Genomic DNA, 27655 nt, shown 5'->3' with positions numbered 1-27655 from the left:
TACTACTTTCTCTACCTGTTTCAATTATTTCAGATCAGTATTTCTTCAGTTGTGGTGTTTTTAAGTTATAATATAAGTTTTGCTCTGGAGCAGCAGAGTAAGTTGTACTGCCTGGTTTTGACCAGCAGGGGGTGATGTTGTAATTCAGATAGAGGGTTTCGGGTGTTTCGGGTATTATCAGCATACAACTGAGAATATGTGTGTAGAGTCAGGGCACCAGATGCATAAATCTGACTGCATCCTGGATCACTGTCATCAGGTGACACCACCGTGTGGTTTGTAGCTCAGCATGATGATTTGTAGAAGTAATCTTTACCAAAATGGCAAGAAATTTGAATACATTTAACTAAAATGCCTTGCAGCCATGCGGTTTTCTTTTCTCCAGACTTTAATTAAATGGTTATGCTTATTATTCTGTTGTCTTTTTTATTATACTAACAGTGTAAAATCACTTGGAGGGATTTTTTTGAATGCCAAAAACATAATCCTACAATATATGTAAATAGAATAGATGGAGGACTTTAAACAGTAATGTTTACATCGGATACTTGGGTATTATTTAGGGTTTTCCTTGTAATGTAATGGTCCATATGCACGAATAATTCTCAACTAATCGAAATGAATTCCTCAAAACTGCACCTTTGAATCATATTATTCTAATGATTACACACATATATGGATCTATCTGTTTAAATAATCACATGCATTATGGTTTTCATCTTCATTGTTTTGTCATACTTTTTAAAACTTGCATAGCGATCAAATCAGCAGTATTACAGGTCCAAGCATTTGTTTTCATGCTGTATTCATATCATCTGTAGTCTATCACTGAATGGAGCTATATTATTAGATCTCATGTTAATTGAATTACAGCTCAGTTTTGCTCCGTGTCTTAAGAAACATATACACAAATGCAGGTAAACAGTTCTCAGTCTCACATTTCAAACTCGTGGGTCAGCTCGCTGTCACACAGGGCTCTGCCGGGCCATCTGTCAAGAACTCAATAAATGTGTCAGTGGAAAAGAAGAAAAAAAAAAGAGCTGAATCCAATAAATCATAACATAAACAAATCTAGCCATGGGTTGACAGTGCTGTATTATACTTTGGCTAAATCTCGGGGGAGTCGGGATTATCCTGCAGTATCATTTTTTCTGCCATGTGGTTCAGGCGGATACAAGCAGAAATATGTGTCTGAGTGGGAAGAAGGGGATGTGATGAAAACAAAGCCTACACTGTTTATCTTGTGTGCATCTGCGAATTTAAGCAAACTCAAATGAATAAATAATGCGTGTAGGAAAATCAGATGGACTCCATTTGTGACTTGAATTAAAAATCCAAACCAGTTGTTTTATGCTACTTTAGTATTCAGGGGCCCTTAGGCCTGAGGGCCCTGCATCTCATCCCCTGTTTGTTATTACAGCAGTGCACCACAGACTGTTTGCCTGTGTGAAATCACAGGGTAACAATATCCACTTCTTAAGGCAAGAAGGCGACTAAAAGAAAAAGGGAGAAAACATAAAAGTTTCGAAAGAAAAATAAACCGGTCAAATTACAACTGATTCTTTGCAAATTGCAGAAGTGCAAACCTTCAGTGAGCGTCACTGCTGATCCACGACCGGTCAGCGGCTCCGTTGACTCGACGCGCTCTGCCCTTGGAAACCTTCTCACAGCCACAGTCATGATTTCACTCAAACGTCCATGTATGCGGTCTGAACGAAGAAGGCCGAACAGCATTCCCCCCCCCCGGTGCCTTCAATGCATTCAGCACGAGAAACGCTGCTGCTGCACATCAGTGTCGGTCTGTTTCTAAGATGCTCAAGTGCAACTCGGCAAACAAATGAAAGGAGCCTGTTTTCTTTTTTCTTTCATTCCAGCTTTTTTTGTAAAAAAACAACAACAAAAAAACAAGCATCATGGAGAGCTAGAAACACTCATTAAAAGATCAAAGTGAGTTAACTATCAAAGTCCTCTATAGCATGCGATTTAGGGAGTCATTATATCTTTGGTTAGCTGAGGTTTTCCTTTGAGGATTTGAACTGTTCTTCCCATTTCCACTCAGGTATTTTATTTTAAAAAGGCTTATCTTTGTGCGTTGTTTTGGCCATCATTGATGTACTCTCATTTCAGTTGAAGCAACAAAAAGAAAACGATAATGACATGAATGCAGCTTTTATTGCAGTCCACATATTCATATTTTAATAAAGTTATGGCTTTAAGTTGAGGATTAATATTTCCTGTGATTTTTTTTGCAACACGTTGATAGTAGCCTCCGGACGGGTTTGAGGCCTGACTCAGTGTGAGACGTGTGAGTTATTCGCGGGGTTGGAAAATGAATGGATCCTGCGTGGCTTATAAACAGCGTGATGTTAATGTAATTAAAGTAGACAATGGTCGATATGTTTACACATATATGTAGATGTGATGGATGCGTTTCTGTGGATTAGATTCAAATGTAACGAAGTCATGAAACAATTTGCTGCGTTTAATGTATCAAGTGTCACTTTTCTTCCATTTCTGGTAATTATTCATCTTTTCAGAACAGGCCTACATTCATTAATGAAGACACATGATTTTAAATAGGCGTGATACTGATGAATGCATGGTGGTAGATGTATTTTCGTTTTTTTAGCGTACTTTCACCCAAACTTTCTGTCTCTCCTATTGTAAAAAAAACGACAATTTTACAGACAAAACTGTCCGTATGTTTCCGCAAATTTCTGAAGTAGAAGATCATATTTTGTTGGCTTTTTCCTGAAATCATATTGCTCTTCTTCTGCATTCAAACCTAATTTATTTTCATATTCAGAGTCATGATACACTCACCGTGAAAACGAATCGAAATCACAGCAGCCTGCAGGAATGTGCACGACTATAATGGCGCATTATAATGGTCTCTTACCTTTCCGATGGATGCAACAGTTCTGGTTACTTTAAAGTGAATTGCTTAACTTAAGAAGACCATTGCTTTCTGTACTGCACACCTGCTGCAACGGTTTTTTTATTCTTCTTCTTCTTCTTCCTGCCTTATAGCGGCAGGCGAGGGAGGGCTCGTCACGTAGAGGCTCATTAAAACACCGCCGGCTAAAAGTTGGCGGATTGATTTATTGAATGAATGTTTGATGTCCTCATACACACAAGTGACCTGCATGGCCGATAGGCTCACTGCTGAATGGACACAGGGGGGAGGGGGACGCTACACGTGATATATTAGCCTGTATGTTTTAAAAAAAAATGAATTGATTGTATTGTATAGTGCTCAGCTCGTAATGCTTCTTAGTGGTAAGATAATCCAATTGTGTGTGAGGCGGAGGTAATTGACCCCATGCTGATAGAAGTGCCTCAAATAGAAGAAAACAAAAACAGCTAAGCCAGCCAGGGGTGGATGACTTCATGACTGGCAGGTATACTGATTCTGATTTTAACAGAGCAAGTGTACTACACCTGTCCGTAACTAAGAAATATAGAATCGGGATTCATATCATATTTATTTGAGGTTTACATGTTCCTGCGGTATGATTCAAAAACTGTGATAGGTGAAAATACTCATTTCTTTTCTGTGTTCTGCTCCTCTGAATCTTTTAGAGACCTTCAGCTGTTCTCTCAGTGAACGGCAGAGGGCAACGCCAACAGTCCGCTCTCTGTTTCTAAACTGGGCTACAGGTCACCGCCTTGATGCTCCTCAGAAGACATCAAAAACAGCAGCTCGGCCTTTGGATGGGAGATAAACGCTGCGCATGAGATGTGCAGAAACATGTGTTTCCTTCCTTTATTCCTTTCAATATAATCAGTAATTGGAAATATAGGAGAGATGTATCTATACTGAAGATGATCTCAATTTATTGTCATAATAAATAATATTACCACCGTTGCTGTTGTGTCTGTCACACTCTCTGCATGTCTTCATTGTGTATAATTAAGCAGCAGGTAGTTCTTTTTTTATTCAGATTAAAATGAAGGCTGCCATGAGCTCATCTGATCATAGCTATATAGCAACACTGCTTTACAATACGGTTAAGACGTGTGTCCCATGTGTCCGGTCCTCAGTGCGTCTCCCTGCCTGTGTCTGTGGCTTATTTTCAAGAACTTGATAACAATGAGCCTCTCATGCAGCGTGTCATGAGTAGCAGCGCACAATCCCTTTAGCAGCCCTGCAATTTCAGACAGACCTCAATTTAACACACCTTTGCAAACGTCTTGATACCATCTTAAATACATGTACTGATCTCTCATTAATTATATATATATATAAATATATAAATATATATATATATATAAATATATATATAAATATATATATATATATAAATATATATATATATATATATATATATATATATATATATATATATATATATATATATATATATATATATATATATATATATATATATATATTAAAATAACGCTCATTTTGTTGTTTTTGGATTTTTAAGGGTTCAGATTGGGTTTGACACGAGGGCTCATGAACATATTTAGCTGCTGTGTCCCTGCAAAAAATAATTACAGGACAGGCCTGTATTATTATGACTATTATTATCATTCTCCCTGACCCAGAGATGGATAGCCATGGTTTGTGGTGCTGGACAAACCGCTGTTATCACCCCGGATCGCCAGGTGCATCAGCTGAAAGGGGACAGCAGCTTCAACTGGAAACAATACACAAAGGAGCAAGGGAGGCATGTGATGCTGATCGGTATTTTTCACATACTGACGGAAATATAAATATAAATTCATGATAAATATATAAAGTTTATTATCTCACTTCAAGATTGTATCGTTTGCTAAATGACAACATAACGTTATAGAATGATTTCCTCAGTAATACCGTGACATAATATGCCTAATGATTCTCTTACAGTGTATTATTATGTTTTTATTAGTAGTAGTAATAGTAGTCGTCTATACATAGGGTTATTGTTATTATTATTGTTATTGTTATTATGACATTGCATTGTTGCTTCCGTTCCCCTCTGCTCTTCTTCCATGTGTGTGTTGTTATTGGACTGTGTGCAGCGCACTGTACTCCTCTCCAATAGCATCCCAACGGCAGTGAATGGAGGAATGAAAAAAAAGTGTAGCCATGCATGCAAGAGTGGGAGGATCCACTCGCTTCAATCTCGATCTCAGACTTTTGCAGCGACAGGGGCACAACCAGCCAACCGTCTCTGCTGCTTCCTAAGAGTTACTGCCGGGACATATACATACATACACCCTCCTATTTTTGGATTTGTTGTCAAGTTGTGTTGCTTCCTTTTTTTTTCTCCACCTTTTAACAAAACTGTTATTCCGTGAAGAAATCGCCAGCTTTCTCCCGTCGGCTCGAGGACGAGAAGTTAAAGCTTCCTCAGTCCTCACAATCATAACAGGTGACTGTTGAGAGAGGGCTTTTTGTCCACGTGTACTGCCTCCTTTCTGTCTCTCCACGCTTCTCCTGACGCGTCGGGGGATATGTGTAGCCGATTTACACTTGCCTCTGCCGTGTAACTATTGCGAGCATCAGAGTCGAGCTTTTTTTTTTGTTGCGTTCCATCTAAGCTCATTATTGTTATTTATTTTGAGTTTTCCTCCTCCGAGCTGCAGGCTGTGTGTCAAGCGGAACTCGAGCGCTCTCAACAGGTCCCAGCCTCGTCCTCGCTCTGCCTCCAGACAGCGGTGTGTGCCCGGGATTCTCCTGTCCCAGTTTGACTCTATTCTTATGGATATTGCAACAGGTCTGGTGTCACTGGAGCGCCTCTCCACGAGAGAACAGTCCGAGACGTGCATCATGCTGGACGGCATAAAAATCGAAGACCATCCCCTGCGATCGGGACAGGCCACGCTCGGAGTCATGCTCGGTGAGTCTTCTTCTTCTTTTACCCTAAAAAAAAAACCCCTCAGCGAATCACTTTGAACCATACATGCACAGGTCAAACACAACACTGGTATTCCGGTCTGGATGCCATTAGCCTATACTGTGCATGCACACTGCTGTTTTGCTTACGATCATCAAAAGTTAATATTAATGCATAAAACAGGATATTAAAAAAAATACAGATAATAATGAAAAATCTTATTTTAATCTAATTGTGAAGGAAACCCATCACGTGCGACTCATGCATGTGCAATCGGTTTGAATGATGTAATCTCCAACCCTTATTGTAGAAACAAATATGACATTACATCCTTTTAAACATGCTTTTTTTTTCTGTCATTAAAAACATACATGTCAATTGATTTATTTACACTTTAGAGTTCACAGCTCTTGACTCAGGCCTTCTCTCTTTTCTGACGGGCCCCAACTCCTCTGCCGTGTTTTCCAGGGACTGACTGTCACCATCCCTCCGTGTGTGAAGGATGCCAGCGTCCCATCTCCGACCGCTTCCTGATGAGAGTCAACGATTCCTCGTGGCACGAGGACTGTTTGCAATGCACCGTGTGTCAACAGCCCCTCACCACCAGCTGTTACTTCAGAGAAAGGAAACTTTACTGCAAACACGACTACCAACAGTAAGCACAATCCTCTGAGAAAAGCAAAAAAAAGAAGCTCTGCTCTCCCCCTTTTTCTGCCTTTCTTCAAATAGTTGCTTCAATAGTTTAAAAGAAGAAGAAGAAGAAAGACACCGTGATGGTTTTGGTTGGCCAGGACGCCTCGTGTGTGTGTGTGTGTGTGTGTGTGTGTGTGTGTGTGTGTGTCAGTCACAGTGCCAAAATGCAGTCGTTCAGCTCATGTGAAGATATATTTGAATTCTATAAGATTTAACAAAGATATCTATCAACATGAATATGTATTAAACTGTTGTCATTGCTTGCTCTGCCGGAGTTCAGACGAGCTGCTTGCGGCCGCATTATAAAACCAACACGAGCAAGTGGATTTAAATGTGAGCTTTTTGTTACCTCGCGCAAACATTTTGAATTATGAGTGAGATATGGAAATGTCCGCAGCAGAGTGCTCACGCTGGCTGGTGGACGCTCGACATTCGCGGTCATATATTATTGTCATATGCTTGGCTTTCCTATTGTCACGGTGGCCCACGGTGGTGTTCCCACGCATTTGTGTCTGCGGAACGAGCGCTTTTCTAACAAAAAGAGATGTGATCCAACGCAGGCCCGATCATGTGCAGGCGGTTGCATCATGAGGCATTTCCTCATCCTCATCAGCCGCTTCAGATTCATTCAAAAATATGGAAAGTATCATTTCTGTGGGTTTCTTCATCGAGTGTGAATCCACCACGCGCTGTAGATTTATTTTCCGATCGGCCCAAATTCACTTTTTTTCTGTCGGTCTGATGCCTCGATTTGCCTGAAATATAATATTTTCAAATTTTGTTTTTATTTATTTTACGTTACCAATCAGACGTGTTTTTATTTAATTGTATGCTATTTTTATTTAATTTCAGCTTATTTCATTTGTATTGGATATGACGTGTTTTTTTGCATCCGGTATATGAGACATGGCAATTTAATGTTAAACAACTTGCGCTTTTTATATCAGTTATACCTGCAAGCTAAATGCCCTAATGTAGATGTAATAAGTAGTAAGTTCATAATTAGAAGTTTCAGCATTTGCGCACGTGCGACTCAAGTATACACAAACACACGCACACAATTTTAAAGCCATTCAAAATGTAGTGTTACATTATCCAGTCTTAAATTATTACAAGTTTCACCGTTTTATAAAAAGAAAGAAATCGAACTTATTTTGGATTTAAATGCTGGAGTTTGGTTAAAACAGCAGACTACTGTGATTACATCCAGATTGTTAATTTGATCATTTATTCTGTCAAATTCACAGCAACACAATACAAAGCAAACATACTTATTAATATTACAGCCACTAAAATAATAATTCCAGTAATTACAGATACATTGAAATAATTTAGGAATTGCCCCCTTGTGCTTTTTGCTTTATAGGTAATTACAATACATTTTCACATTTTATATTGGGCCTGTGACAAGCAGTAGCATGGCAGCCATTAGCCATGGTGTAGGATAAATTAGTAAATTGAATTAGAAAATGATCACATAAAATCAGCAGCGATAGCAGATATAGTAACAGAAGTAGCAACAATGCTGTTTGGCCTGCGAGGACCCCGGGGTGCCCTGTGTTTCTCATCGCATGAGCGCTTTTCATGCTTGTCACTACATTTTCAGCTTTTTGTGTCCGGCCTTTTTAACAATTCTACTTCGATTACCAGGACATTATGGCTCTCTGCTAGATACCTTCCAAGCAACAAAGAGTTACATCTATAGCCGTGCGTGCCATTCATCCAGCTTTGTGACGGCAGTGTAGTGGCCTGATAACAATGGAAAATTCAGAGCAGTAACTCTGGGATACCAGAGCCACAGCGTCACGGCTCAGAGGTGGCTGGCAAGCTGAGACTGTCCGGCAGGGAGAAGGATCTCTTTCTCATGCCTGTTATATAGCGCTCTCCGTTTGTAGGTTTTTTTGTGTGTGTGTAAAGAGAAGAAGACAGACACATAAACACACACAGACAGATCTCTTTTACTTCCAAATGATACTCTTTCCTGGCATTTAGTGTGTGATGTGCCTTTGAAGCACCATATTTGGTGCACAGCTGACCATTTCCCCCGTTTCTGTGCTTCACTCTGAATGCTGTGAGCTTGTGTGGCAAGTCCGCTCACCCCAGCCAAACACAGCAACCTGCTGGGCAACGTCCTGCTCTCACACACTGTTATTCATCACATCTTTGAATTCTTTGCCCTCCTTCCCGCACTTATCTTTTCTGAAAAAATGTTTACCCCTCCCAGGTTAAATGCTAGCTGGAGGGTCCCTCATCACATAGACAGAAGTATCCCTTTTTTCTGTTTATTCTATGTGCATTGATGGGATACTTAGAGATGTAATTGGCACCTTTTTGACTTTTATGAGACCCATTTAAGATGCATTTGTCAGCCCACAAACTGCTTTGGGGTGTGTAGAGGGCTCCTTCCCTTACAGAGGTCTTCGTGCCTAATTACATTCCTATAGCAACTGATTCATGCCCCGTAATCAGCTCTCACTAGCTATAATAAATCAAGGAATTGGCAAGCAGTCTTATTTTTGCACCTTTGGAACAGGTTTAAGTACAGACGGGGGAAAACAATTGTGTACTGTGTTATTAAAACTCCCACCAACACAGTTCAACACATCTTGCTCCATATAGTGCAATTATATAGTAACAAGATTGGATTATATTGGCCTCTTTTCATGCCAAGCAGCTGCCCTGTATTTATCGTTCCTGTCTTGATACACAATTTGTGAATAAGGAATATTTCTGACGGGTTTTAAGATTCAGGGTCCGAAACAATCCCACACGTACAGATTGTCGTGCATGTTTTCCAGAGGAGGGGAAATGGAATTCGACATATTGCAGAGGAGGAGAAACACAGCAGTATAGCGTTGCCTTTTGCGAGAATATTTCAGAAGAGGTTTGATGGAATTGAAGGCAAAAAGGCAGAGCTGTCAGTTGGACGGGAGCCATAGCCGCAGAGGAGGAACAAGCTTGAACGAGACGGGCGGTATGTAAAAGGTAGAGTGGAATTACACCACCCCGAGAGAGTTTGTTGTGCCCTGGTGTTTAGAGGTCAATTATACATCATTAGGAGGAGGGAGATCTTTTCCCCCAGGGAGACCTTTCCTCTAACCGAGCAGATGCTTTGAAAGGAGCCATGTAATAAGGCCTATCACTTGACCACAGTGTTGGACAACACCCCTGTAATGGACTGACTTGTTAGAAACTGCCATGGGCTCCATCTACAAAACATAACATCAACTGAACTGTATTTTACACCGTGCCGTCTGCTTCTGGGCTGATGTCTAAACTTAGCATTTCACCGAGGATTTCGTTTTTCTTCTTTTTCTCCTTGCTCTGTAAACTTTTACTTTCTTGCAAAATGTTATTTCAGATACATCGGCATGCAGATCTTGTTTTCCAAATTTTCAAATTCACGTGCTGTAAGCAAAATGAAATTCAGGTCACGGTAGTATGAGTAGAAACACACAGCGGTGATGAAGCCGTAAAAGCAGAGCTCCCAGAACCTGTCTCACCTCCCATGTACGCTGGACGATCCCCCGGTGTGCTGAGAGGTGCTTTTTTAGAAATGTTTGGAGTGCCCTCCTGTGAAATTGTTGTTTTTTAATTAGCTGTGCTTGGGACTCTGCAGCAGTGTGTGCCGGATAGATGCTGACGGCTGGGTTTCTGTGTTAGCTCACCGAGTGTGTGTTTTACTCACTCTAGGGCACTCCCGTGTGGCCTGGCACTTTGTGAAGGCTCATACACACAACCCAAAAAAATAAAAAAATAAAAAAAACCCAACTCGGATGTACTTTGTGTTGTCAACCCAGCTGGGTAGTTTTGCAGTTAATTAAAGACTGTCCTCAGTTCTTCTAAAGTATTTCAGGAGCAGCTCTGATATGCGGGTGCACGTTTCTTTGTGCAATCCATTCTAACTTTCAGCTGTACTTTCTTTTTCTTTTTAAATTTCTCCCTAAAAAGGATAAAAATGTGTCTTTAGCCACTGCTCTTGGGTAAATAAAAGAAGGACCTCTACAGAGAGACACATCTAATGTTAGAAACACTCAGCCAGATAATATTGCTTCAGCTTGCCGGGGTTTTTAGTGCTCGGCAAGGAGCTAGCTGAAGCTGGCCCCGTTCCTCTGTAAGGAAGTATTGGGTTTTATGTCAACATGGCTCGGCCTGTCCCAGCAGCATACTAGGATGCATCATCTGTCATCTCATGGTTTGCTAACTGTCCCCCCCCCCCCCCACCCCATCATATTTAGACCCGTTAAAGGACCTGTTGGAGTGGTATTTATTTGCATCACTTGCTACAACTTGAATTCTCAGTTTTTTCTCCTTTCCGGTCCCCACAAATAGCTCTTGAGTGATAAATATTTGATTTCAACGTATCGTTTTACATGAACTCTTGTATACATGGATTGTGCTGTTATAAATTGTACACCAGCTACATCTATGCAAGCTTCAATAGCCTTCTGTTTATATTCACTTCATGCTTTTTTTGTGAGGCTGTCAGTAAAGTAAAAGTAGTATGTTGTGAAATCGGGGGGATTTCATGAAGGTTTGTATTTTAAAGGCATTTCTGTGTTTTAGTAGAAATGAGTGGGAGCAGTATGAGCGTGTGTGTGTGTGTGTGTGTGTGTGTGTGTGTGTGTGTGTGTGTGTGTGGAGCTATAAGCATACTAGTGTGTATGACTGTGTATGTAGCAGCAGCTGGAACACAAAGCACTTTGCAGGATGCTCTGGGAAGCCACAGAGGCTCAGCCACGGTAATGCCCATCACCACTTTAGAGGCCAGACTGGTGGCGAGGGATGTGGAAAGAGGTCTCTGTGGCTTTGTGTGGGGGAGCAGTAGTGCAGGGGAGGAGAAGGATCTGCAGAGGGATCTGCCTGGTGTGCTCACATTACACTGGATGATAGCAGAGGGGTGCAGAGGAACTCAAGCATGCAATTTGTTGGTAGCCACAATTTAACCTCATCTCCTAAAGCCGGCTGTTAGGCAGCCAGTGGGACATGTCAGTCAATCGGGAATGCTAATCAGTGACAGTGGAGAGAAAGCCCTCGGCTCGGCAATGCAGTGATTTTCATTACTGGCTCCAAGTCCACGAGCCTTCAGGTTTATTTTCACAGCATGACAACTCTTCATAACAAAAAGTAAAGCAACCACAAACCATTAAATGCAATTTACAAATTAGATTTTGGCTAAATCTGTGAAATACTGTAATAGCTTTCTTAAAGTAGCCAGCCGAGGAATACGCACACTCAGCAAATGTTTTCAATTTCAATTTGCCAGATTACATGTTTAAATCAGAAGAATGAGCATTTCTTTACTCGCCGGATTTCTGCTGCGCTGAAATTATGAATTTCAAATATAATTTACGGTGTGTGTGAAAGTGCAACATTCGCAGAATTATTCCCGCTCGTTTCTTGTATTTTTAATGACATTTTCATATTTCTCATTGTCTCATTCTGCTCCTGTAGTTTGGAAATAGCCCCGGCTTGAGTCTTCCAGGCAGCCCGGTTGAGCGTGCATGAGAAATTGAGACATGGCCTCCGCTGCTGGCTCGCAGCATCGCTTGCTGGCCCCAGCTATGTATATGTGATCCCACTCTGGAATGTTTTTCCAACACGTAGGCTTTTCACAGATACACTAGAGAGGGCTGGCATCATAGTGGCAAGTGCTGCATTCAGACTGTTGTGTGCCCAAGGCTTACTCTCACACTCACGTCACACATTCTAGCTCTACATGGGAATGGGCAGAGCAGTGTTTGTCTACATACACCCCAGGTTTTTGTGAGGGTGTGGACGTGTGTGTGTGTGTGTGTGTGTGCACTTGTTTCCTCTCTCTGCTGCTTTCTTTGTCTCTAATCTAAGCTCTCTCCTCTGCCTCACTACTGTCTGTATCTTCAAGATATAGTTCAGCACCTCATCTTAGTTACATGTCTAAATTTCAGCACTATAGATCGTTGTACAGATACACATTTCTTGATCTTTTTTTTTTTTCTCCCTCTTTTAATCTTCATCAAATGAGATTAGCCCCCCAAATACCGGTATTCCTGCCCAAAGTGACTGACAGAGATTTGCACTTTTATCATTAAGTGTGACACTAAGCTGCTCGGAGCTTTGTCTTCAATGGAGGGTCTGACGGAAACGGGGGCTCCTAATCCTTTTATTTGTGTCGGACCCAGAAATAGGGAAGAATGGGGCCGGGGTGGGATGGGGCTGCCGAATGCCACGGCCCTTCAGACCCCGGCCTCCACAGCCAAGTGAGCATGAGACTCATCCTATGTGGTCTATGCACTCGAGCGGACGCATACACACTCATGCGCACACAGGCACACATTTGTGCATCTACAGTATGTTGAAGTGTGTGCTCAAGCAAATGCACACGATTGTGAAACCACCTTCTTGTGTTCAGACACATATGTTCACCCGCTTTTTGCGTTCCAAAAAATGCGCCCACACATGCACAGTCATTTTGTGACCTGCTCACGGCAGAGCATGTGACTGTCTGTGAGTGCATGGGTTGCAATAAGCAGGAGGTTCAGTCTAGGATGAGATTAATAAAGTTTGCCGGTTCCCTGGTCGAGGTCCAACGCTAAGGCTTTTGTCTGCGGCTCACATCGGGGTGGTGGGGCTTCAGCTCCTTTTGTGTGTGCACTCTTGTGGTAATCCATCTCCAGCGGGAGTCCCCTGGGGCACTTTATTTACTCATTCAACTGTTTGGAAGTCTGTTAGACTGCAGATCAGATGCAGTGAAACCAATGTGATTACTTTAACCAGCACTTGCAGATTCCTGCCCAGCATCTCCTCTCACCCGGAGCTGGTGTGGCCTGCAGGTGGGAGGGAAGCGCCACACTGGCTCATCCCGCTCTGTCTGTCCTGTTTACCAGCCTGGTTTCGAGGGCTTATGAAAGTTCTGCATTAGTTATTGAACCTCCTGTGCCTACACACTGTAGAGCTGACTTGAGTCCTTTATGATCCTTGTGTATTTGAGTTTATTATTTTTCTCCCTTGCATCTGAAAAGTTGTGAGCTCCAAAACTGGTGGCTGACTGAAATTTGTCTCTCTTGCAGCAGATCATAATTCAGCGCCATAGCAAGTGTGGTGTCACGGTGTAAAAACTAACATCGATGTTTTATTGCAAACACTGAGATGGATTTGGTTATCCATCCATCAACATAAATCCAGAGCTATGTATTTGGGACTAACCCCCCATGTTAAACCGTTGCAGGCTGTCAGGCTTCCTGAATTTACTCTCCGCCTCCTCCCCCTGGCGTGGCTGGGGAATATGGTTGAAATCAGCTGCCAGGACCGGCATCTACAGTGAGAGCTCCCCAAACTCGCTGTTTAGAACCAACCGCTGATTGGTGATGGCTGTCTTGGCGAGGAGAGTAACCCCGTATGAAAACAGTGCAGATTGGGTTTCTATGCATCTGACTCACTCTCCTCTTCTCTGACGCACCCCTCACCCCCACCCCCACCCAGCGTGATTTGTGAACGAGGTCGCTTGACCCATGGAAGCTTCAAAAAGCAGCGAGGGGAAATATTTGGATGATCCTGATGGGGGAGTGGAGACGTGGGAGGGAGGCAGAGATGATGATGGGGGGGGGGGCTTGGTAAGAGCAGGGCTAAGCGGTGTAAGGCAACGCAGATGTGGAGTCTCTGCAGTGCAGCCGTGATGACAGAGGAGTGTGTGCGGAGAGCAGATGACCATCTTGGACTCTTATCCAGACACCCACCACTAGCGTCCCTGAGGACGGCTGCAACACAGACGTCATGTTCTGCATAAAACGGTGGCTAACAGTAGAGCAAACCGTGCACAAGGGGGGTTGGAAGGAGTTGCAATAGAAGCGGCAACCCCCCCCCCCCCGATCCTTTCTCCTCTCCCTTTACCTTTTCTGCTGCCGGTTGGATATTAATGTTTCCCAGAAAGCTGCTTCTCTGGAAGTTCCATGAATCATGAACGCTGCAAAATGATCTGGTGTTTATGAAATGGATGGATAAGGGGATAAAACATTAAGATTCTTCAAAATGTTTTTTGTGCATGTGTGATTTCGTAGTGCTCTCAAGACGGAAATTTCTATTCGGTTGCCTTGAGAAGAGAAATGCGTTGCTGCATTTGAAGGCTGAGTTGTTTGCTCCATTCATCTACACTTTCTCCTCTCGCCGATTGTATTGTTTGATTCAACCTCACAGCCTCATAGCACATTATGTATGCACAGAATCTGCCTCTGGGGCCAGTTCACTGGAAACCCCATTGAACAGAAATAGCTGTAGTAGACTGAGGCTTGGTGCGAACCCAGACTCAGCAGTTAAAATAGCAACGCTTTGGTCTGAGGCAGCTCCAATCAGTCTTTGGCCTCTATGCTCGTCGCTGCCTCCTCCTGAGAGTAGGTGGGTTGACTGACCCCTAGGGTGTCTGTCTGCCTTAACGCCGGCCCTGCAGGCCCAGCCTCACAGGGGAGTGCCAGCCCCGGGCCGGAGTTGTGCTCTGAAACCAGAGCTCCAACGTTGTGTTGTGATCCCAGCTGGAGAGACAGCTCTGGCTCTGAGCGGAGCCCTCTCGCAGCGTGCAGCCGGGGTCACCGGTGGCCTCTCAACCTTCATCACTCCACTGTGCTTTTGCACAACACCGACTAGGACTACGTTATTTATTGACCCAACGTCTTTGGTTCTTCTAAGACTCTGTCTAGCAGCAAATATCAATCAATTACATCTGTAGAATGGGAGGTTAAGCTCCACAAAATGTTAGTTCTGCCTGTGCACATTTCCAAGACGAATGTTTCACATGACTTGTACTGTCAGCAACAGCACTCTGTCAGTGAAGTACAATGTCATCTGTTATGTCTGTGTTGGATGGTCGCACTTTAAAACTTTAATCTGTAAAGTAACCATAAAATATGGTTTTCGGAAAAAATCGCCACTTTTGAGCGTTTGTGGTGTGAGTGTGTCTTCAAGTCTGTGTTTTTTGCAGTTTCTCAATACAGCATGTTTATCATATGGTATCCTATAGGTTCCAGCCTCGCTTTGCATTCAATCGTGTTTTTTTGCATTCCTGTGTGAACGTGCTTGCATGTGTGCAGCCACATGTGTGTGTAGCGTGCCCTCTTGTGTGTGTAGTGTGTGTAGTGGGTCTGTCACTCGGCCAAGCGTTGGACATGCTTTTGGCAGGCGACACAGTCTGTGGATTCTCCTCTTGGTCTTGCTGCTCTGGAGGCAGAAAGCGGTGCATGCCACCCAAACCACCAGCCAACCCCCCACCCCCCTCCTCCTTTCTATCATCAGCAGACCGGCCTTCTCCCTGCTCTCCATGCTCTCCTCTTTCTGGGCCCCAGAGCCTGGGCTGTGGCCTGTGGATGAGTGCTACATCCTGGCTGTCAGCACAGGGGTTAGCTGGGGATTGGCCTGTGGTGGAAGTGCAGTATCAGGCCCTGTCTGTCAGCTCCTCGTTCCACTTCCTCCCGCCCCTCAGCGCGCAGGCAGCAGTTCAGTGGCACAAACATACGGCGAGCTGTGACTGCCTCAGATCTCTGGCTTGAAAACGAAAGGATCGTCCTCAGAATAGGCATATTCATAACCATGCCAATGAAAAGTGGCTGTTTAAAACCCTTAAGTGCTCGGGTGTTGTGTTTTTAAACAGACCGCGAAAGCTTTGACATATGGTTTACTATTTCACCCGGTATTTCATTTCAGGTACTTTTAACAGTCGCTGTCTGACTTCCGAGGAAGGACCACTCACCCGTGTGTGTGTTTGCATACAGTTACAGCGACCTGGCAACCACTTTTTTTACTGGAAAGACCTATTTCCATTTATCAGATTGATGAATGTTACTCAAGATATTTCATAAACCTTGTGGGATATATTTTTTCTGCCAAGATTCAGATGTTGTGCATCTACACGGAGCCTTACCTTCACTCTGTGGACAGATGATCTGATACACACGTACATACATGCACACACACATGGACACACATCTGCACTGCACATGGTCGCTGACAGGCCTACATATGTTGGAGGATTTGCAACTATAATCAGATTAATTGGACCATCTCTCCTTGGAAACATCACACGTACACATAAAGGCCTCTGGTAGCTTTCAGCTGGATGCTGCTTTACACTAACCAGAGGCCGGGCAGCAGGCGCAGGGTCGGCAGGGTCGCAGCACGCTCTCTGGCATCAGCATCTCTTTATGGCTTCCATGTTCGAAAAATTATTACAGCACTTACAGCCTCGTTCTGTCTGACAGAGCAGGAATTTATATCTGTTCCTCTTGAGGGTTCCGGCTTATTTAAGCTGAAACTCCCCCCCCCCCCCCCCCCACAACATGAACATGAAGGTCGGTGTTGCTTGGCAGAAGCCTCGGCGTCTTCAAAGACAGTAGCAAGACACGCTTGGCCTTTGCGATGCATATTATAAGTACATTAACCATAATCCTTATGAAGATTCTCCAAGCTGCATGCAGGTTCAGCGCCTCAGTACGGAGTGTATGTTTTTCTTATTGCCCACAAGTATGTCTATGTTAGGGACTATCTACACACATGCTGCCATTCATGGTTTTATTATATGTTTTAGCCTCACCACAACTCATACATAGGAAAGACTAATGCTCTCTGTCTCCTTTTCAAACAGTGTCATGTCATGTTATCTGTATATACTTCTATTGGCATGTATTTGAGTCAAAATTTAGTGTATTTAGGGCAACTAAAGAGTCATCATTACTGGCAGTAAATGGTGTTAATGGTCGGTGATTCACAACCAGGGGTACCTGTGCCCAGCGGGTACTTCAGTGCTTCAGTGTGTGCGTGTAAATATATTGCAGAAGCTCAAGTAATTTGGGAAAATAGAAATAACTGTACAATTTTATTGAACAAAAAATACTGCTACAACACGTGAACACCATGTTTTGGGACTAAGAGTTGGCCCTCTGTGAAAACTAGTACCAGAGGAGGTATTGTGAGCTAAAAGTAATGGAAGAATTGTTAAATTAGTTACCTGAAAGTAACAGACAAACAGTTGAAATATCAAAACGTAACAGGGATGCAAATACTGACTCAAACAGCTGGATCTTTTTTTTAATTCCAGAATATTATGTATTTAGTATATAAAAACAATTCGGCAAATTTATAGCTGTATGTCAAAGTTTTAAAAACTGACGTTTAAGTCTAGCCAGCTGTTGCCTGACACATTTAAAGAATGATCCCAGTCACTGCCACACAATGAGACAAATATCTTATCAATTAAACTCTGGTATCGGATCTGTACTCGATATCAGTCGATACCCTGAACCCAGGTATCAGTATCGGGAATAAAAGAGTTGGATTGGTGCATCCTGAAAGGATAAACAGTTGAAAAAGTAAGCGGTTGAAATAGTTAGCTGTTCGGTAAAAGTAATAAATATGCAGTTGAAATTGTAAGATAAAAGTAAAACAATGTTTAAATGGTTAGCTGTTCCCTATAATAAACAGTGAGCTGAAGGTAATGGATACACAGTTTAAATAGCTCTCAATAGCTAAAAGTAGCGAATAAATGGCCATATATTGTAACAGCCACTGTTGTATCAATAATAGTTGAATTATATCGCTTTTAAAACTGATGTCACTGAACGGGTACTGGAGTTCATCTGACAGGGCTGCACTCGTTTGGGAACTGATTTTGAGGGTAGAAATATGATATTTATACACAAGAACCAACTTCCTCCCAAGAATAATGGCTGTAAGAATTTTGTTTCGTGTCATTTATTTTATCCATCTCCAAATAGCAGTGGCTTGTGGTTTACCAAATCAGAAATATTCAGACAGTGTTAAACTGTCCATCACAGAAAGACCTTCTCATGGGCTACTTCCAGTGTCCAAACCCCCCCCCCCCCCCCCCCCCCGCGCCGCTGGCACTTAAGACGAGCGAAACAACCCATAAAAATGTATTTTGCAAATAGTCTCTTTCCCAGCTCTGGTTCTTTCACACATTCTGGCTCGAATAAGTTGTGACACACCCTAAACAACCACCCTCTCAAAGAGTACATCTAGTGTGGAGCGGCGGTTTGGTGTTCAGGGGAAGCCTGTGGTTCTGGAGCCAGAGAAGGAGTCGTGCCCTGCCGTCCCACAGAGATGACAGGAAGATAAGAAAGAGAAGTGGCCTCTCTGCACAAAAACATCCCACCAGGAACTAACCTAACCTGGGGGAGAGATGAAGGGCTTCAGGGCTCTTGTCAGAATCTATCCTTACTGGAAGAAAATACACAGAAAAAAAAACACAGTTTCTCCGTCAAAGTGAGGATTCCTTAATCAATGTCGACTGGAAACGTCAGTCATTCAGTAGCCATCAGAATCCACTGTAATATGTTCCTGTGGTATCACAAATATCCAGTTTACAGCATGCCTCTGCATGTCACAACTTTGGCTACAGAACAGCCACAGAAATAAAGAGGAGGTGTGGGTGTGGGTGGACGGCAAAGTACAAGCGACAGACTCTTGGCAGACATAGCCCCTGCAGTTATAACCTACAATACCGCTTATACTTTGCAATATTTGAGAAGGCGAAGTGAAAAGGTAGCCATTTCTCCGAAATGATGCGTAATGAGGGAACCGTAGGGAAGGAGGAACAGCGAGCGGTTTCTGGAAGCGGCACTAACACAGGGATCAGCAGCATTAAAAGAGATTTACACCCCTAGCTCTTAAGCAGTTTTCTTTTGCTCAATGGTTCCTCTTTTACAGACATTTCAAGGAAGTAATAAACTGCACTGACAAGCCTTCGAGTGTCTTTGAAACATCCCTCATGGGCAGCAGAGGTCCATCACTTCTATCACAGTGGCTCTGCGTCGTTATTTCTGCAGAAGCCGGCCATGTTTCTCTCTGTTAACAGCATTTGGTCTCGACTGGATATTACGATCAGCTTGTTGTTGTTTGCATCAAAGAAATGTTGCGTAACTAACTGTAATACATCAAGCGTTACATCACCCCCAAAGGGTAAGTCAGTTCAACATTTATCTGGTGGTGCTTTTGCCGTGTGGTTAAAGCCTACAGACTGTTTTTCCTGCCGGTTAAGTTCTTTTGAAGCTGTCTGCATGGTCCAGAATGAGGCCCTGCACAGGATAAGATGTCATACTCCCACTGTGCTGACCAACATGTTCTGTAGGCCTTGATGTGCCCATAACATTTAATGGTACTTTGGCAAATGTGAATGGAAACTCTTACTTTGCCCAGCAATCGCATTGTGTTCCCTTTTCTCTGCTTTAAAAAAAAAAAAAAAATCTATTTACCATAATTATTTGTTTACGTCTTTGATATACTGAAGAATGGCTGAGAGCAAAAGAGTGGAAAGAATATGCATTATCTGCTAATTATTAAGATGAAGGGTGGGATAAATAAAGCAGGACGAAAGGGAACATTTGTCTTGAGTAAGGCATGGTTCTCTGCGTTCTGCTGCCCACAGCATGGATCTGTGTTGTCTCGCTGGGACAGCAGAACATCACAGAGTGTCCCTTTTGGACGCGGAGCTGGGACCAGGGTTGGGCGAAGTACTCGGGAGGAGGAGAGGGTTTAGGTCATGCCGTGGCACGTAAGTCTCTCAGTGTGGGACGAGGAAACATCTCGACCTCGCACAGGTTCAAGACGGAACGGCCTGCTTCTGATTAGTCCCTCTGATTCGCAGTGATAAACAATTCCTGTGGTCTCCTGCTCAAAGACACACCACTGGCAACGATTGAGTGTTCACGGGTGGTTTGTGTGTTTGTATGTATGCTTAGACATGCAGGGTTTGAGTCTGTGCCTTTGTGTGTTTAAATATTTCCAAAGATCAGAGCTAAATAATCAGTATCTCACCAAAAATAGCACGCTTTGTGATTAATCTGGTTGGATTTGGTCGTCTGTTACATCTGTGCATGCTTGAAATGGAGTAATGTGATGTTCTTATGGTCTAGCATGACATCAGAGTTGTAATTTACAGTCCAAAACATGAGGGGTTTGTGGTGATCTTATTAACTGGGGTGAGATAGTCGCATGTTTCAATAGCAGAATAGATTAAAGACGTACATGAAATCTCTTCATGCCAAATCTGCAGGCCACGACCGTCCCAAACCATAACCAGAGGGTGATGGAGGAGTTTAAAAACATTTCACTCAGAGGGTCTGTTGTCTTCTTCGCCCCTTGCTGGTAACTGGCCAGTTTTATCTGTCGCTGCACTTCCTGGCATCCAGCCTCGGGGTGATAAAGATGTCTGCAGAAGGTAAGTGTTCATGGTGAGGATCCATGAGGTTAGCGGGATCAAAGCTCTGTTGAAAGGACATTAAGCAACCAAACAGGAATAATAAACAAAACAGCCAGTTAGTCATACAATCAGATTTATGAGATCTCGAAACCATGTCAGAGAGAGGCAGGTTTTTGTCGGTTGTGTTCTTTATTGCTTTGCGGTCCAAAAAACAGACCATTTAAGTAAAAAGAACAACAGCAGCGAGGAAGGTGGGGAAGCATAAATATACAGTATACAGAGCTATATATTTGTGTGCACTTTATATTGCCCTTCTGTTATTTTCTCACTGATTGGATGAAATCGTGTTTGACTTTTTCATTCTCAGGGAATTCCTGGGGTCTGTCTTACGAGAGAGAGTATTTTGGCGTCAGGCAAGAGCCTTGTGTATGGCTCAGGTCGACTTCTCTCTGGCGCTCGTCGACCGGGGCTGTTTGATTGAGTTGACTGTTTTAGCTGGGTACGTTCACAAATGCCCCCTGAATCCCCCAGCCCACGCTTCATGCAAGATTACACAGAGGGACAAAGTTGAGGAATCCATTTGACTTTTTAGACCTTAAGGAAGGTAAACCATCATGTTTTTTGCTTTGTTTTCGTATGTGCTCACGTTCAAATCAGGTTTTAGGAGTTTGGCCGCTTTGTGAGCCAAAATAGTAAGACATTGTTTTGTGTGTGTAGAGCCTGTAGGAGTCCTGCGGGAGTGGGAGTGGTGTACCACCCGGACCCGTCCTGTCCAGTCATTTGCTTGAGGCTACAGCTTTAAGTGGGAATTATTACTTGGGAGATAAGTATGGAGATAAGCCGGTCCTGGCCTGCAGAGATGTATGAGGTGTCTGAGCCCTGCGAGAGGTGCACCTGACCTGGAAATGAATGGCGTGAAGGTACAAGTGCAGCACGTGAACCTCCTTTATCATCCGGCCCCAGTCTTGTAAGCGCAATGCCCCAGATCATGACACAGATGTTAAGTTGTATTTTTGTGGGATTATATGATTCTATCTGGTGTTTTATAGGTTAAAACATCAGTGCTTTGTGTATTGTTGTACGAAAGCTATAAGGACTATGAGGTTTGAGAAGAAGGTTGAACCTTTTGCTTTACTCTATATGCAAAGTGTGTGTATATTTTAGTTGGACCCTCAACCGTGACTTGAAATAGCAATACTGTCTAAGTAATATATCAAAATATTATAGAAGTATTGTTACCACTCGATAATGACGAGGTCTTATATGTTCATGGAAAGTAATAATGAAATAGGTCAATACAAATTTGAGTCTTCCAAAAAAGTCAGGTTGCAGTTCCCTCAGCAAAAAGAACAAAATACATAAAGCTCCCCTGCCTGATATTTTGTGTACAGTCCCTAAAAGCTATATTAGTTTACTTTAAAATAAGTGAAATCTAAACATTTAGTATCTTCAGCTACACTGAATGCAAATGGAATTCAGAGCTCACGTCTAAACACTTTATTTTCTTCTCAATAATTACAAACAAATACAGAATTAAAGGGATTGGAGATTCTGTTTTTCCAGAAAAGAGAAGTGATGAGTTTGCCGTTTCACTAAAGTGTGTGGGAGAAACATTCATCTTGCTTGGTATGTTAATTCACAGCTCCGGGGCCTGTACCAGCCGTCATTCTTTGAAGTGTCTCTTCTCCCGTCAGGTGAACTCGTGGCCTCGTGTTTATATGTTAGACAATCCCTCACATGTAGAAGATGATAAAGCTGACACGTTACAGGGTGTCAACGTTGAGGGGAGCGCCAACACCCCAACAAATTTGAGCTTCAAATATGATGACACTTACATGCCAGAAGAGGTTGCTCATTGCATGGCTGCCAAAAAAACAAAAAGAAGCCGGACCAGATCGTTAAGCTCTTAGAGACAGTGACAGTGAAGCAAAGTGCTTACAGTATCATTTTGTGCTCACCTATCTATTACTTCTTTGACTCACAAATCCTTTAATCCATTTGATTCATTTGAAGAACTTGTTGTACGTCTGTGTTGCACATTTCGGCTGGTTAGCTAACTGGAACATTTCTTCTTATCTGCCAATATTGCTTTTGCTTCTTCTTTTTTTTTCACCAAAACTCTACTAAGAATCATTGTCAGGCAGCCAATTAATGTCCAAAAAGGTCACCCGCTGTTATGATTGAAGCGAGCACTGGTGGTTTGACCCGCCGCGCGAAGAGTTATAGGTGGCCGGTCAGCTTGTCAGTCAGGTTGGGTGGTTTTTTAATCATTTCATCTTTGCTGGGGGGCTCTCCTGAGACCCCTGCAACGTTTAGCAGTCTGCAGCTCAGGACCCCGGGGCTCGTCTAAGCTCTGCCTGTATCCGTGCTGCCATTATTAGCTCTGCTCTCCAGAGCACGCCGCTCATCTCTCCCCTGAGAGGGCGGCTGAGAAATGAAGCGAGCTGGTTGGGCGCGGCAGTGGAGGGCCAATAGCCCGACATGGAACAGTAATTACTCCATTGATATTCCTCACACAATAACACTGTCATCTCTCATTTGCATAACCTCGGCTCTGCTCGCCACAGCAGATGAATGCATACGATCTTGTCAGGAGGCTGCAGGAGTTTAGATGGCGTGTGTGAGTGGAGGGGTTTTTCACCTCCTTCTAGGTGCCAGTTTTGTTTCAAACATGCAGGATTAACTGTTTAATTGCGATTAAGCTGGCAGAACGGAAGATGAATCCACGTTTCTTCTGTTCTGTAGAGGTGTCTGGCTCAGCCATCTTTGTGGTATTAGAGCATAAACAACACAATGGAGAGAGGAGGCTGTGGTTTGTAACATTGTATGTGCACGTGTGAGTCTGCCTGAGAGAATGAGAGTGTGTTGAGGGGGTGGGGTGTCAGCGGCTGTCATAGGGCCCTGTCTCAGTCCTTGGTTAATGGCCATTGGTCATAGGCTGTCTCCCCTTTATTTCTTTTGCTCTCCTGCTCTATCCTTCCAGGTCTCCCGCTGGAGCAGCGCCCTCAGGCACCGCATCATTTATTGCTGTCAGGAGTCACAGGGGAGAGGAGAGGGAAGAGAAGAGAGAGAGAGAGGGGGGGGGGGGGCAGGAGGAGGGGAGACAGGGAGAAGATGTGCTGCAGAGAGAAGCCAATGGAGGCGATGGGGAGAGGCAGGCACGCTAGACTGTCAAATCTCAGCCGTTGAATATTTAATGGAGCCTGGAGTGTTTATTTAGTTAGCCTGTCGATTTTTACCGCTCTGTCAATAGCGGCTCCCGTGTAGCCTGCTGATGATCTTTAGTGTCTCTTCCCCCAGGAGAGGCCAGGCACTAAATGCAATTATGGATTTTCCTGCACCGCAATGTGTTTGATATTTTTACTGATCTAATTTGCAATCTGGTAGTTTATTGTTTGGCATTTTAGTGGCGCTCAAGTGGCGAGGCAAATTTGATTTCCCCTCATAATTCTTTATAACTTCATTAATGCTGTTAGCACATTGGCACAGATCTTAAATAAAGCTAGAGAATCATCGCATGGATGAATGCATTCCTCATTTTATTGTCTCCTTGCCCCATTCTTTTTTTCACTGATTCTGGTTCTAATTAAAAAATCATCCTAGTGGTGTGCTGTCTTTGTGAAATATGAAATCATAATCTGATTTGAATGGCTCCCTTCACAGAGAGGCATGCATATTCAACCATACGCCCAGATCGGTTGCGGGCAGGGTGAAACCGAATAAAAACAACTTCCTTTCAGTGGCATTCAGCATCTTCAGAGACAAATGAGCGTATTAGCGGCAGAGCAACAAAAGAGGCAAAATAATGCGGGCGATTGTCTCAGGGAGAGACAGTGTGGCTCCACGTGTTTCTGTAGAGCCGTAGGATTTCTAGCCCTATGACGGATGTGTTAGTTAGAGGGGCAGCATTAGCCGTAATGCTGTTAGCATGTAGCCGTGTGAGTGATGTGCTAGTTAGATGCCCAGCAGTAGAGCTAATGGTGTTAGCGTGTTGAGCCTTCAGAGGGATGCAATCGGTTAGGCTGTGATGGATGAGTGTCGTGCCGCAGAGGCCTGCAAGCCTCCTCATTCGCCAAGCTGTCAGCTTCTTAAGTGGACGTGCACAATTAGTACTGAAATCAGAGACCGCTTAATCTGATGGTGGGCTTTACATTCAGTAGGAAAAATGGCTCATCTAGCCGGTGGTGAGTGAATGATGACCGCTTAAAAAAAAGAAAGAAAAAAAAGAAGAGTCAAAGCAATGTGAGAGAGAAGGCGCTGATACACATCTTTCTCATTCAGTGTTCCAGCAAATCTACAGTCAGTAGTACATGACGCTGGAACTTGGTCTTGGTTGAGAAACCATTGATAGAGGAGAGCTTTATTTCAAGAGTTTTATCCCACAACTTCCTCTCCGTTTCAGATTCAAATGAAATTATCTTTAAGAGGATCGAATGCTCTGTCGTCGCCACGGTTCTCTGCTGCTGAGTGACTGAATGACAGACAGATGCTGTTGTGTGTCATAGAAAGCAGAACTCACCTGCTGGTTCAGGGGGAAAGGACAGCGCTATCAAACACCCGCAAAGCACGGGACATGTTCTCACATCATGGAGTTTCCAAAACAAACAGAGAACATATCAAAGGCTGCTACTGCAGGTCAACAAAACCTGTTCTCATTTGGCCCGGGGCTGTGCACATACCTGTCATTACCAACCAGGTTACCGGCTTGATTCATCTGTTGCTGTGATGACAGATTACATGGTAGCGTTTTTGTAATGTCACATTTATTATTGATTAAAACTTTACACAAAACGATGTATTACATCGAAGTATGTAGTTTGCCTCTTTTGTCTGGATTACTCTCCATTCATTCAGCTAATTACTGTGGTGTTATCCCACATTATGTAACAATATGTTCCTGGAATTTACATGATGATAAACATAATGATTTACTGATATTTGAAAATTGCAGCATGGGTTGAGTTTGATAGATAACTTCGATAAGGTAAGAGAAATTATTTACAGACATCTAAAGATGCTCCAGACATAAACGCTCCTATAATTCTGTCTCTAGCTATAAATTACGAGCACCGTAATAGTATTACCATTTCTGATGATTCACTTGGAAAAGATCTTTATCAACATCTCTGCAGTGTTTCCATATGTACTCTCTACAAACAGAAAACACGTTGCTTTTATTTTTAGTTAAGCCTGCAATTGCCCATTTGAACACAAGCTTTTATTTTGTAAAAATGTCTCCTGACAGCAAAGGTCCCCTCTCTTTGAGGACTGTCATCAAATCAGCTGCAACTCTCACCCCTTCCTCTCTTGCATCACTTGTGGTTTCAGAAGAACGCAGACCCTCTCGGCCAAATCTTACTGATATGAGCAGAGATGAGACATGTTTGCACTCCAGCTATGTATACATTTCATTGTCCTTATCAGCTCAGATGACAGGGGGAGGGAGGCTGAGGAGGATTTCTCTTGGAGCAGGAAATGTAATTTCTCTGTAATAGTTTATGATTCATCCCTCCACCTTTGACTAAATAATGAGGGATGACAATTAGAGCGGGCCATGCGAGTAGGAATCAAAGGGTTGAGATTCCCCTTGGCAGAGTCGGGCCCGTCTGAGTGTGCTCCCAGCAAACTGGATCCAGATGTCGAGGTCTGTGCTGCCATAGGCTGCTGCTGCTGCTGCTGCTGCTGCTGCTGCCGCCGCCGCCGCCGCAGCCTCACAACAGGCTCTTTCTGCCAGCCAGCATGCTAGCCAGACAATCTCTCAACCTCCATGCTTGCAAACATGACAGGAGACTGGGAAACAGACAGACACGTGAGAGCCCCAGCTCCAAATAAAAGAATTCCAGCTTGCGGCCCTTGCAGCAAAAGTATAATTTCTTTGCAAGCTGTGATTTATCTAACCCTCGGCCCGTGTCTCTATCCTCTCTTTGTCTTCCCTTGTACCTTAGTTTGCTGGCAAAAAAAAAACCCCACTATGGATGTAAATAGGATTTTAGTAGGTCTAATATATTTACAGATTGGCACGAAATTGTTGCAAGAGTACCAACAGATATAAAATGTATTTATTTACTTGTGCTTTGATTGTCATCCAACTTTTTTTCTTTTGCAAAAACAAAAAGGTGCAACCCAAAGGTCGCTTGTGATTTGATGTGTCTGTGGGTGTGGAGTCGCAGCGGGTCGGGTGTTGTCACTCAACGCGGCGGCCGAATCAATGGTCCGGTGTGGCAAAGAAAAGGCCAGCAGAGCGCTATTGATATGTTTAACAAATTAGCCCTGATGACGGCAGGTGTGATTGTGAAGCGAGGCTCTGGGGTCAGCTCGTCATGTGGTGGCTAACAGACACGATATTGCTGCGTGTCCTGATCTCTCCATTCCCTCACAATGGCATTAGGGGCACCCCAGGGAAATAAAGAGTCCCACTCCCCTATCCCCAGTGCTCTTCAAATTAACTCCCCAGAAGGTTAAGCTCCCTGATTCATAATTATTCAAGCCCACCACCAACACCAACACCACCACCACCACCCTCTCCCCAAACCCCTCTCTCTCTCTCTCTCTCTCTCCCTCTCTCTCTCTCTCTCTCTCTCTCGCTCTCTCTCTCTCTCCCTGCCACTTCTCCTGAGTGGCACTTGGCTTTTTGTGGGAAAGCCCAGGAATTAGATTATCTAAGCCTGACCTGTGAACATACAGCCAGATGACGGGAGCGGGATTGGACTTGATCTCTGCCTGTCTAGCTGTCTCTCTATTCAATCTAGCTGTCTGTCTCTCATTTGGTGTGTTATTGCTTGTGAGCGTCCCTATGGATGAGACATTTTCTAGCCGCAGCTATTCTGCAATTGCATATATAGCTCTCCGAGGAGCGGCCAGTGTCAAGAGTACATCTCACTTGCATGGACATGATTTGAATGATACGAGGTGTTATTGGCCTTCAGTTCTGCCTTAGAGGGCTTGTGACATT

The 27655-nt window shown here is 43.5% G+C and overlaps 1 protein-coding gene across 1 annotated transcript in view; it reads left to right on the top strand.

Annotated features, from left to right (window-relative positions):
- Positions 1 to 5278: 5278 nt before the first annotated feature.
- The window catches only part of lmx1bb (LIM homeobox transcription factor 1, beta b), a 44153-nt gene continuing 21776 nt past the window's right edge, over positions 5279 to 27655 (top strand). The window contains exons 1-2 of the mRNA XM_079269507.1: positions 5279 to 5834; positions 6300 to 6486. Of these exons, the coding sequence (XP_079125633.1) occupies positions 5696 to 5834; positions 6300 to 6486 (326 nt within the window). The 5' untranslated portion in view covers positions 5279 to 5695. The remainder of the gene's footprint in view (positions 5835 to 6299; positions 6487 to 27655) is intronic.

Source organism: Melanostigma gelatinosum (assembly GCF_949748355.1).
Source record: "Melanostigma gelatinosum genome assembly, chromosome: 6".
In the NCBI taxonomy this organism is placed as follows: Eukaryota; Metazoa; Chordata; class Actinopteri; order Perciformes; family Zoarcidae; genus Melanostigma; species Melanostigma gelatinosum.
This window is presented reverse-complemented; position numbering and strand designations above follow the sequence as displayed.